The sequence below is a fragment of the Ranitomeya variabilis genome, chromosome 6 (assembly GCF_051348905.1).
Source record: "Ranitomeya variabilis isolate aRanVar5 chromosome 6, aRanVar5.hap1, whole genome shotgun sequence".
Classification (NCBI taxonomy): domain Eukaryota; kingdom Metazoa; phylum Chordata; class Amphibia; order Anura; family Dendrobatidae; genus Ranitomeya; species Ranitomeya variabilis.
Genome location: NC_135237.1, coordinates 319,874,483 through 319,887,695, shown reverse-complemented (window position 1 = coordinate 319,887,695; position 13,213 = coordinate 319,874,483). Strand labels below are relative to the sequence as shown.

General features: G+C 43.3%; 1 protein-coding gene across 1 annotated transcript in view; it reads left to right on the top strand.

The window, feature by feature from the left end:
* Nucleotides 1–12,284, top strand: part of KDSR (3-ketodihydrosphingosine reductase) — an 82,595-nt gene extending 70,311 nt beyond the window's left edge. The window contains exons 9-10 of the mRNA XM_077269750.1: nucleotides 1,378–1,479; nucleotides 11,909–12,284. Of these exons, the coding sequence (XP_077125865.1) occupies nucleotides 1,378–1,479; nucleotides 11,909–12,028 (222 nt within the window). The 3' untranslated portion in view covers nucleotides 12,029–12,284. The remainder of the gene's footprint in view (nucleotides 1–1,377; nucleotides 1,480–11,908) is intronic.
* Nucleotides 12,285–13,213: the final 929 nt, after the last annotated feature.

The following is a 13,213-nucleotide window of genomic DNA, read 5'->3' as shown; positions in this document are numbered from 1 at the left end:
TGCTTTCAGATGAAAGTAAATTTTGCATTTCATTTGGAAATCAAGGTCCCAGAGTCTGGAGGAAGAGTGGAGAGGCACACCATCCAAGCTGCTTGAGGTCTAGTGTGATGTTTCCACAATCAGTGATGGTTTTGGGAGCCATGTCATCTGCTGGTGTAGGTTCACTGTGTTTTATCAAGACCAAAGTCAGCGCAGCCATCTACCAGGACATTTTAGAGCACTTCACTCTTCCCTCTGCCGACAAGCTTTTTGGAGATGGAAATTTCATTCTCCAGCAGGACTTGGTACCTGTCCACGCTGCCAAAAGTACCAATAGCTGGTTTAAAAACAACAGTATCTGTACTTGTTTGGCCAGCAAACTCTCCTCACCTCAACCATAAGGTCTCATTGAAGAACTGAAATTAACTTTTTGATATTCTAATTTAATGAGAAGCACTTGTATGTTCTCCCCGTGTTTGTGTGGGTTTTCTCCGGGTTCTCCAGTTTCCTCTCACACTCCAAAGACATACTGATGGGGAATCTAGATTGTGAGCCCCATTGGGGACAGCGATGATAATGTCTGTGAATTGCTGTGGATTATGATAATGCTATATAAGCCATGCTTAATAAATAAACTCTAGTGCCACTTACTCTTCCTCTCTGAAGAGACAATTTGCATATTTCCGAGGAGCATTGTAAGACTTAAGTCTCCGCAACGTTGCATGTCAGATTTGACATGTCACTCTACGCAAGGAGAAATGTTACCCCTTGGATCCTTATTTCAACACATCCAATAAACTTCCCACTAAAACACAATTTGTGTGTGTGGTGTTACAAATTAAAGGCAGCCTGTCGTTTCTGACCCTGCAAAGCGTCTGACAGTGCTACGCAGGAGAAGTGGGTTGCAGTTGAAATATACCTTTTTGTTTATGGTGTTTTTTTTAATCCGATACATATTTCTTTAAATGGGCCCTTACATTCAGGTGCTGTTGGCTATCATGTAACTTTAAATCTGCTAAATTTTGCTTACCTATAGTGCAGTTTCAGACAACCTGCTGTTACCTACTAGACCATAGCAGAAGCCTGTAGCCTTCAGAGCATGGCAAGACCATACAGCAGACCTGTCACTTTATAAGCTACAGGGCTCAATGTGGGAAGGACTGCTGCAAACACTGGACACCTTAGTGGCCGTGCAGTGTAAAGGGGCACAAGGCTTTTATTATAGAATTCAGTATACTCTTGGCAGTGAAGGCTGCAAGGACTCATTACACAAACTACCATAAGAAATTGTTCAGCTGCATTTTTATTTTTGTTTGTTTTCAATTTATGTGCATAAAGTACCTAAGGTGTGAACTCTGCTTAATCTGACGACTAACAAGTTTGTGTTTCTATCTGCAGCAAGGTAACTTCAACAGTTCTGTTGGTTCAGATGGTTATATGCTGTCATCGCTGACGTGTGGCATGTCACCTGTCACCACCATAACAGAGGGCCTGCAGCAAGTAAGACACCATGTGGTTGTTTTTCTAGTTAGCTAGGCAATCTGCATAATAAAATTGCTCTACAGATAGTGGAAAAACTCCCCCCCCCCCCCCCCCCCCATTTTGAGTTGTTTAACCCCTTTCCGACATGGGCAGTTTGAGTGTTTGGGTTCTTGTTTTTTCCTTCCTTTCTTCCAAGAGCCATAACTTTTTATTGATTTTTAGTTTTTGCATTTTTTTTTTCACAGCATTAACAAAACGTGTGTTGTTTTTATTGGGGGGGAGGTAGTTTATTTATTTGTTGGTTAAAAAAAAAAAAAAAAACAACTTTTGAAACCCATAACGTTTTCATTTCTCAGCTGATGGAGCTGTTTGAGGGCTCATTACATATTATTTACATGATTAGACAACAATTTTCAGTGACATTTTGTGATAGGTATGCCATTTTGATCTGCGAACATCCTTTTTTTTTTTTTTTTTCTTTCTTTTTGTGGAGACCGAATTTAAAAAAAAAAAAAAAAAAAACCCACACAATTTTGGCGCTTTACTTTTTTTTTTTTTTTTTTTTTTCGTTTATGATGTCCAACGATTGGATTAATTTTATATTTTGGTAGAACTTATATGAACTGGACTTCAACAGTCTGCCAACTGTCATAGCAACCTATAAACCCCCTGCGATCACGTTCCATGGGTGCATACTATGACATACCCCCATGGGTTTAAAAGTCGTGGCTTGAGCTTACACTCTTTTCTTGCTTCACACCACACTTATAGTAGCACAGCCATTTTCTATACATTTTTTTTCCTCCATCTATATATTAATTTCCCCTTTACAACCTTTTTGGTCATGTCAGATTCTGTGAAACACTGCCGGGACATTCTTGTCATGTCTTGCACTAATTTTCAAACTTACTACATGCTTTTCTCTTGATTTAGATCTTCCTTTCAGGCTGTATATTCATGTTTAGTGAATTTTTCCACTAATCTAGGTGGCTTTTCCTGTAACCAATGTTTTGTAATTATTTTCCTGGTTTGAGAAAGTGTTTTAGCAGTAGCCAGTTATTCTTAAGCTGTACCTGTTAATTCCTAAACATATCCCAACAGCCCCACTTTAGGATTTCATGGCTCCCTTACACTATATGTTCTATACATGAATCCTATTGCCTCTCTCCTGAGGTATTGCAATGCCCCGCAAGACCATAACCTTTATTTAGATCTGCTTATCTTCAGTGCACTTTGCATCTGTTCTCAAGGCCATTTCCATAGTACTTGTGGGGTTCTGTACACCCTGTGAATCAGGAATAATTGAGATCTTTGTGTCACATTCAGGAATAAAACTCATGGAGAGTCCCATATTTTTTCCAGGCTTTCCCATTTATTCTGCAAACATACAGCCATTCCCCATTTCTTTTAAATAGGCTTCACTATGTTGCCAATGTGCTTGGGCAACAATGTTTCTTTATGCTATCAATATTATTTTCTTATTTTTTCTTATTTAGATTTGATAATATGCTCTAGAACTGCAGATGAGCCTATATTTAAATTTGATGTCCTAGGTGGAGTTTGTCTGGTGTCTCCCTCAGCCGTCTTCTTCCATAATTGCTCCAGGTGATTGGCAGGCCTCTTACACCCTTATGAGAATCCTGTCAGTCAACTAGAGTTGTGCATGGAGAAGTCTGCCAGACACTGGACTAGTGTAGTGTAAACTCTCAACCATTTCAGAGCAAAACATTCCTGGGGGCACTCATGCAGCCTGTGCCTGATTCATGCTGCCTCTCATCTGGGCAGCATGAGTTGACTGACTTGTGCCCTTTGAAGTAAGAAATATCGGGATGGGCAGACTTCAATTTCTTAAACATTTTTATCCAAAGCTAGACAGATATGTTAGTTTCTTCCTGATAAGTAAATGGGAGAGGAGAGGAGGGGAACCTTGCATCCTTGACTTGTTAATTATAGACCTGGATTTCTGCATAAACCCTAAAAAACTGAAACCAGTTTATTGTTACAAGCCTTACACTGTTTCAACCAATGTATTTTATTTTTCTTTATTGCTACAATGCTGTTTTGTACAAACTGTATTTATCTCGGTAAAAACACAAATGGGGGCTGTAGGGTTTTAATTTTATTTTTATTTATAGTATCCCCAGAAGACCTAAAGGGAATCTGGCACCATGTTATAGAGCAGGGCAAACTGAGTAGACTGATACATAGTTTTGTGAGAAAAGATTCAGTATAACCTGTGTTTCTCAGTCGCCCATGACAGCACTACCAGAGAGGGGATCCGCCCTTCAGGGACAGGAAACCTACAGGATAAAAGGGCGGTACCTCTCCCCTTCATCAGTTTGGTTTCCTGTCCCTGACGGGGAACCTTCTAGGACGGTACCTGAGGAGACCGGAACCGTGAAGAATCCGGAACCGGCCAGTCCGAGTCCTGGCAGCGGGGAGGCCCCTGCCACGGCTGGTGCGGTATCCAAGGCCGCCACGGCTACGACCGATAGGTCCGGAGCGTGAGCGGGGGGAAGCGCAGCCGCCACTCCAGATAGGAGTTTGGGGCTCCCGGCATTCGCCTGCGCACAGGACGCCGGCGTTCCAAGATGGCGCCGCACCGGAAGTGGTGAGGATGCTTCCGGTTCGGGGGCGGCGCTGTAACTAAGGTGTACCAAGATGGCGCTGCCCCGGAACCGGATTGCTTCATTTCCGGGTCCCTGACTGCGCACGCATGCGCAGTAGAGTTTTAAAAAAAAAAAGAAACGAACGCTTCCTCAATGATGCAGCCACAGAGGAGGGGCTAATAATGAGCGCCCTGCTTAAAAGAAGGTGGACATGGAGACTCCTTGCTGCATGCCGTCCCAAGGTAATACCATGGAAGACAGCGATCAGCAGCTCCAGCCGCCGCCACAGCAGCAGCAGCGCCACCATCAACGTCCAAAGCCGGATGCACAGAAGAAGCGAACTTCTGCTGGCACCGGGAGTTCTCGGTCTGGTAGCCATTCCACACAACAAAGCAAGAACTCCAGCGTGGTGAATCAGCTACCATCTACGGATCTCACACTTCAAGATCCTACCCCTCCTCCAGAACCGGTACCTGTGGCTGCGTCAGATTGGTGAGTGATCTTCGTGAAAGTTCACCTTTATGTAATTGGGGTTCCCCTTCTCCATTTATCTTAGGCAAGGAAGAGAACGGGGAAGATGAAAAATAGAACCTGTCCTTTATGTGAAAAAGCTCTGCCACAGACGTGGGATAAGAAGCTATGTAACTCCTGTATAGAACGAGTCCTCTGTGAGGAGACCCCAAACTTCGCCTCCGAATTACGATCTGTAATTAAATCGGAGGTCGAGACCGTGTTTAACTCCCTTAAAAGTGGGAAGAGTGCCAGTAGAAAACAACCTATTCCCTTTGAAAATTCTGACCCTTCCAGCTCCGAGAGTAAGAACTCAGACATACAAGATTCCTCATTTTCTTCTTCGGATAATGAGAGTGGAGGTCGTCATTGTTTCCCCCTTGATGAGGTTGATAGCCTTGTTAAGGCAGTAAGATCAACATTGGGGGTGCTGGACCCTCGTCCTGACAAAACTGTGCAGGACATTATGTTTGGGGGGCTATCCCAGAAAAAGCGTAAAGTATTCCCCCTTAATGAAAATATACAAGCATTAATTAAAAAGGAGTGGGAGTAACCGGAAAGGAAAAATGCATCGGTTCCCTCTATTAAAAGAAAATACCCTTTTGAAGATGAGGCTTCTGTCTCATGGGATAAAGCCCCCAAACTAGACGTTGCGGTGGCTAAAGCCTCGAAAAAGTTTGCCTTACCATTCGAGGACATGGGAACCCTGAAAGATCCTCTCGATAAGAGAGCAGATACTTTCCTTAAAGGGGCCTGGGAGTCAGCAGGAGGATGCTTAAGGCCTACCATAGCGGCAGCCTGCACGTCATGGTCCTTAATGATCTGGGTTGATAACCTAGAGAAACAGCTCAAGGATGGGGTCCCCAGAAACAAAATCCTAGATTCTATCCCTATGATTAGAGGAGCCGCGGCATTCTTGGAAGATTCCTCGGCCGACTCCATTAAATTAGCATCAAAATCTGCAGCTCTTTCAAATGCAGCGCGTAGAACCTTATGGTTGAAGAGCTGGTCGGGGGACTTACAAACCAAGCAAAAACTTTGTTCCATTCCATGTGAGGGCAAGTTCCTTTTTGGAGAGACTCTTGACGATATCCTGCAAAAAGCAGGCGATAAAAAGAAAGGTTTTCCCATTCTGGCCCCAACATATAACAAGCGGCCCTTTCGGAATAGGAAGTTTTTTAAAAGGAGACCGCCAAGGGAGGAATCCCGATGGGATGATGGGAGAAGAAAGGATAGAGGGTTCCTTTTTGGTAACTCCTCTCGGGATAGAAGTGACATCCTTCCCAGGGTGGGAGGGAGATTATCTCAATTCCTCCCGGCCTGGGAGAAAATTTCAACCAGCCCTTGGATATTAAAATTGATACGAGAAGGGCTTCACATAGATTTTCTATCCTTACCCCCTCGAAACTATGTGGTAACACCGCTGAGATCGTCTCCTCTACAACAACAAGCTCTGGAACTAGAAATCGTAAAACTAATAGACAAAGCTGTCATACAGGAGGTCCCCCCTCTGGAGAGAGGGAGGGGTTTTTACTCTCCATTGTTCCTGGTTCCCAAACCAGACGGAACCTTCCGGACCATAATAAACTTACGGAAGTTGAATACTTGTGTAAAAAAACAAAGATTCAAAATGGAGTCGATAAAGTCAACGATAAAAAATCTGTTTCCAAACTGTTTTATGATAATACGCATCACTGAGATCTAGAACTATCATGTCCCCATCCACAAGACATCTCAGAAATTCCTCAGACTGGCGGTAGTCATGGAAGGACAGACAAGGGAATATCAATACAGGGCTCTTCCCTTTGGCATATCAATTGCACCCCGCGTCTTCACCAAGCTGATAGCGGAGATGATGGCGCATCTGAGAGAGTAAAACGTCTTGATTATTCCATATCTAGGCGACTTTCTGATTGTAAGCAATTCGGCCGAGCTCTGCCGTCAGCAATGCGACAGAGTCATAGACGTTTTAAAAAAATTGGGTTGGCTAGTGAACCTCCAAAAGTCAAAGCTGGAACCAACCAGGGTTCAAGAATTTTTGGGTCTCACCTTGGACTCAAATTCTCAAATGTGTTACCTTCCACACGAGAAAAAACAAAAGATAATCCACTTAGTATCGGAAGCGCGGGCAAACCCTACCATGACCTTAAGAAAGGCGAGGTCATTACTGGGGTCCCTCTCTGCTTGTCTCCCAGCAGTTCAGTGGGCGCAGCTCCACACAAGACCACTCCAGTGGGACATTTTAAAAAACCAGAAACTACTGGGGGGGCGGTTAGAGGGTCGCATGACTCTGTTTGCCTACTATTCGTTCCCTAGCTTGGTGGTTAAATCCCAGCAACTTATCAAAAGGGGTTCCCTGGGTGATAGAGGCATCTCAGATAGTTACCACAGACGCAAGTCCCAAAGGGTGGGGGGCTCACCTGGACAACAGAGTCGCTCAGAGGTTATGGACAAATCAGGAGCTCAAGTCTTCCTCAAATCAAAAGGAACTGAGAGCGGTAAATCATGCGTTACTGTTCTTTCTAGACGAGCTACAAGGACATCATGTCCGTGTATTCTCGGACAACAGAGTAGTGGTAGCTTACTTAAACCACCAGGAGGGAACCAGATCCCAAACATTAATTTATACCACCTCAGAAATTTTCAGCTTGGTTCAAAACAACTTCCTTTCCCTATCGGCCCTACACATAAAGGGGGTAGAAAACCAGAAAGCGGACTTCCTGAGTCGTACCCAATTAAAACAGGGAGAGTGGTCCCTAAATCAGGGTATCTTCAACAAAATCACAGATCTATGGGGAATCCCTGTGATAGACCTCTTTGCCAATCTCCAGAACAGGAAAGTAGAAACATTCTGCTCCCTAGATTCCAGGGGGAATCCTCACGCTGTGGATGCATTCACAATTCCCTGGACACAAACACTTGCGTATGCATTTCCCCCCACTATTCTCATTCCAGCAGTCCTACGGAAGATCAGGCAGGACAGATCCAGACTCCTCTTAATAGCCCCCTTCTGGCCCAAGAGAGCCTGGTTCTCATGGCTGAGGATGCTATCGATCACCGATCCCTGGGTTCTTCCGGATCTTCCGGACCTCCTGTCTCAGATGGAGATTCTCTGACTGAGGGTGGAACACCAGTCCCTGACAGCGTGGAATTTGAGAGGTCACTATTGAGGGAAAGAGGGTTTTCTGACAGACTAATGTCTACTCTAATGAAAAGTAGAAAACCTTTGACCACAAAAATTTACGGTAAAACCTGGAAAAAATTTCTATCCTCCTCTGGGGTAAGGTTGCAGGATGGGGTTCCAGTTGCTGAAATATTAGAGTTCCTACAAAAGGGATTAGACCTAGGCCTTTCAGTGAGTACATTAAAGGTACAAATAGCTGCTCTAGGAGCATTATACTGTGAGAATATAGAAGCCAACCCTTGGGTAGTACGGTTTGTCAGAGCAGCCGCAAGGTCTAAACCCATAACTATACGAAGGTTACCATCCTGGGATTTGAATTTAGTATTGTCAGCTCTAACAGAATCCCCGTTCGAGCCTATAGAATCGCTACCCCTTAAGATTCTTTCACTTAAAACGGCCCTCCTAATAGCCCTGACATCGGCAGTGACCTCCAAGCCCTATCTGCAAACCCTCCCTTTACACAAATCCTGGATGATAAGGTTATACTAAAAACAGACCCTGCCTATTTACCAAAAGTTGTCCACATTCCATAGATCTCAGGAAATAATCCTTCCTTCTTTCTGTCCAGACCCTAAAAATAAGAAGGAAGAGAAATTCCACACACTAGATGTGAGAAGGTGTCTAGTCCAATACCTTAAAATCACCCAGCAGCATAGGAAGGAAGGGTCTCTCTTTATCTGCTTCCAGGGGCCCAGAAAAGGACTCAAAGCTTCTAAAGGCACTATTGCTCGATGGGTAACAGACGCAATAGCCTTAGCGTACTCATCCACCGGGAACGCCGTTCCACAGGGACTGAAGGCCCACTCTACTAGGGCTATGGCGACCTCCTGGGCCAAAAGGTCTGAGGTACCACTAGATCAAATTTGTAAGGCGGCCACCTGGTCATCACCTTCAACCTTTTTCAGACACTACCGCTTAGACCTAGCCTCTTCATCTGACCTAACCTTCGGAAGAAGGGTTCTGCAGGCTGTGGTCCCTCCCTAAGCAATAATCTCTGCAATTCTCTCTGGTAGTGCTGTCATGGGCGACTGAGAAAGTCGTAGTTACTCACCGATAACTGTGTTTCTCAGAGCCCATGACAGCACCTGCTTATTCCCCCCCTCATCACGTGTGCGGTGAGCACATTATTTTGTGTGAAGTGTTTTTACATATAGACACGGTGTTTACTTGTTAAGCAATGTGATAAAATTGTATACTTTTTGTTGTTGTGACTAACCTGGAGGACCTCCGATGCTCTGTAAACAAACTGATGCAGGGGAGAGGTACCGCCCTTTTATCCTGTAGGTTTCCTGTCCCTGAAGGGCGGATCCCCTCTCTGGTAGTGCTGTCATGGGCTCTGAGAAACACCGTTATCGGTGAGTAACTACGACTTTCGCTCATTGAGCGTTTTCTCTGAAAGAGTAAAGGCTTAAATCGCTGATGGGACCACCTACAGAACCGAAAATCTCATAAATGTTTTTGGGCATTCTTGGAGATTTGTTCAGAAGCCCATCGAGGATTTGTTTGGGGATAATTCTCCTCTCAAAAGCTTGTACAAGGATCTCTTTAAAGTTCAGCCGAAAATGAACTTGGTGGACTGTGATCCAATCTGAGATGTGTTCCTATGCCTGAGATGTTTAGAGGCTTCCCCCTCGTACATGGCCTTGGGCCATAGCATAGAACACTCTTTCCCCCCTTTGTTGTCTGGTTTTATCACCGTGTCATCATATATTCTTAATTCCTTCAAGGCTTGTCTCTGTTTAGATGTTAAATTATCAAACTGCCTTTTGTTATTCCTGAAAATCCTGAAATACAAGTCTGGTAAATATTTCGACCGCTGGACATAGCGACAAGGGGGAAGATTTTGTGATTTGGGAAAATTTCCTTTCAGGAACATACCTGTGGTGGTCGGTGTCTGTTCCCTCAGATTCTCAAGTGCCCGCAATGCCTCTCTCTTCACCTCATCATTCAGTGATGTGTGTGCTGTCTCTTTATTGAATAGTTTTTATAAAAATTAATTTTCTTGAAAAGCGGTACAAGTCTTTGTTAGCTGTAAAAAGATCAAAATTATTAGTAGGGGAAATAGTAGTCCTTTTTCCAGGACTTCCAATTGCTCTCTTGTAAGGATATGATTGGTGGTGAGCGAGTGTACTCGTTGCTCGGGTTTTCCCGAGCACGCTCAGGTGATCTCCGAGTATTTGTTAGTGCTCGGAGATTTAGTTTTCATCGCAACAGCTGCATGATTTATGGCTGCTAGACAGTTTGAATGCATGTGGGGATTCCCTAGCAACCAGGCAACCCCCACATGTACTCAGGCTGACTAGCAGCTGTAAATCATGCAGCTGCGTCAACAAAAACAAAATCTCTGAGCACTAGCAAATACTCAGAGACCACCCGAGCGTGCTCGGGAAAACCCGAGCAACGAGTATACTTGCTCATCACTAGATATGATATGATAAATTGATTTACCTCCAAACCATTTTTGTTCCTTTTATCCTGATGGTTGGCTTGGGGTATTTTTCGTTTGGTAGTTTGTTTCTCAATTATATTCAGAGTTACGTGTTTGCAAAAAATCTGGGTTTTGATTTTGATGATTCATCACTGGATGCTAGTGAAATGGTGGAGGCAGATTTGGCACGTGAAAATCTCCTGAGTTTGTTCTGCTTCCGATTCCATTTAGAAGTGGAATTTAATTGTTGATCCCCGATGTCATGCTGAATTTTTTTGGCTTTAGATAGGTCTTGTTTGAGCTTAGTTTGAAGTTCCTCTATTTCTTTGTCCATTTCATCTAGTGTTGATAGATTCATCTGTGCCAATAGCTCCATAAATCCCCTGGAACAATTGTTTGCCAGGTCTTCCCACTTTTCTCGAAACATTGGATCATCTCGAAAGATGGGAAGACCTGGACCCCAAGTCCCCTAAGTATTAGGCCCCTTTCCAAATATTTGTTTAAAAAGGCTCGATTCCACCAAGTTCTTATGCATTTGTTTTAGCATTTCTTTTAGCTTTTTAAAAATAAGCTCCTGAGTATCTCTGCCACCTCCCGTCATTGACACCCTGGGATCATCACAAAAAACATCTTTTAATTGTGTTAGCCATGTCTGTTTGCAGGCTTTGTAGTCCATATTGAGACTGGATTTGGTTGCTGTGAAAAACAGAGAAAAGATTAGAATTATGCAAAGATACCAGTTCCACATTACAAGTGTACACGTATAGTTAGCGACTCATCATAATATGCTAAACAAGGAGAAACAAAATATGCTAAAAGTATGAAAGTTTTTATTAATACAGAGTTACAATCAAAAATCATAACAATATAGTGAGTACAATGTGACTTAATCATTGAATGAAAAAAAAAAACGTAGAATAATAGATCAGGATATAATAACAAATGCGAACAACTAAGAAATGTTATCTAATATTGGAAATTCGAGATACATGTACATCAACTGGTGCCCCTAAATTGAGTTAGTACTCTAAGTAATGGTGGGACAAAGGTCCAATGATAGGGCAATAGTCCAGGGTCTATGAAGAAGTGCCAGTGAATTTGAGTTGTCACACTTTTAATATGTATAGCGTTCAAGTAAGAGGAGTATTTATCCATTGTATCGGTCAGGCCTACCTAAACTGCAGCCACGTTCCCCAACACACGTTTCGCGTCAATGTCACTTCCACAGGGGGCATGGCTTAAGTGTGGCAGTTGTCTGTTATAAATAGTGCGCTGTTCCAGTCAGGTTTTCGTTAAATGTTTTGATTGTTTGACCTTTTATAGATGATATTGAATACCAGACCATGGTAACTCATAAGTACTGATGGGCTGACAGATGGAGTCCTCTCCCTCTGTCATACTCATTGGGTGTTGAGACTATCATCTGTAGAATCTACCAGCTGGAGAAGCACAATATCTTCTGTACAACGCAGCAGGCAGGGTTCTTGTACCAGACAATCATTGCATTGTGAAAGTATGGAGCAGAAGGTACCGTAGTTGATCCTTTATTGCACTCCAGTACTGATGTGTTTTAATTGGTCTAGACTAGTGTGACCCTGTATGGGCAGTGGAACACCACATGCCAATATTGAATATAATATACAAGAGCGCTTTGAATGCAAGTAAACTTGTAATTTGCCCAGACCTAATTACTAATAACCTGCCTCATCCTTACAGGTTGTCACAATGGGACTCTTTCGAACAATTGCGTTGTTTTACCTTGGAAGTTTTGACAGCATTGTCCGCCGCTGCATGATGCAAAGGGAGTGCTGTAAGAAAGAAGAGAAAATGGACTGACCATTACATGCCAAGAACTGCATATGCTTGCTGCTAAAGAGCACATGACCTGATGAAAATCCTACCCTTTCACTTCATCAACTTTCCAGCGTGACACTTATATGTACAAAGATCATGAACGTGCATATTGATACTGTTTGCTGGCAACCAGCATGATACTATGCAAACTGCCTTGAAAGTCCTTTACACTTCGAATGACTTTTTTGTCTCAAAAGGAAAGTGAATAAACTGGAGATGGTGCATACTATGCTACTTATTTAATATGTTTGCATCCCTCCATTCTTTTTGATGCACTATTTTTTTTCCTGTAAACGGCTAGCTTTTCTGTAGTAGTCAGATTGGCATCTTGTAGACCAGACAAATTGCTGGTGTTCAAAATATAAATGATGCTATGGCTTGTCTACCCTCTCGTGCCTCACAAAGATATTTCTAGAATCTGTTATCAATGTATGTCGCGGGCAAGGTCTTTCATGTGGAAAATGGTCTAATTTAAAAAAAAAAAGTTTTAACATTGACTCTACATAAATTCTTAGTTTTATATGATTGAACAATTGGTGTATTTGAAGTTCTTAAAGGGGTCATTAACTTTTAGGACATCCTCTTCTAAATTGCTATATTTCACTTGTAAAAAAAAATGGCCTGTATTCTCCTCAAGTACCGACTCCGTTCCAGTGATGTCAGAGCCTGATCTCCCGAGATTTGCATGATATGCTGCGTGAGTCCTGCAACCAATTAGCGGTTGCTGCGCTCTCACTTTCTTCGAATGTAAGTAACCTAGAGAGGAAGTCAAAGAGCAGCCACAGCTCTGACTACTTTCGGGTGTCCATTTTGCCTAAAACAGGAGTGGGGAATCTTTTTTTTTTTTTTTGCTGCGAAGGGCCATTTGGATATTTATACCACCCTTCAGGGGGGCCGTGCAAACTCCGCCCACAAAGTACATCCTGACTCTGGCACTGGTTTCAGGACATAATCTTTCATTGCATGCCCTTTAGTGTTCAGTAGTGAACGCTGCGTGTGTATGCTAACAGAGCAAGAAGAAATTAACCCCTCTCTGCCAGCTGACGGGATAGTACATGAGCTGGCAGTATCCCCCACTTTGAAGTGGGCTCCGGCGGTGAGCCCACCTCAAAGCTGCGACATGTCAGCTGTTTTCAACAGCTGACATGTGCGCGCAATGGGCGCTAG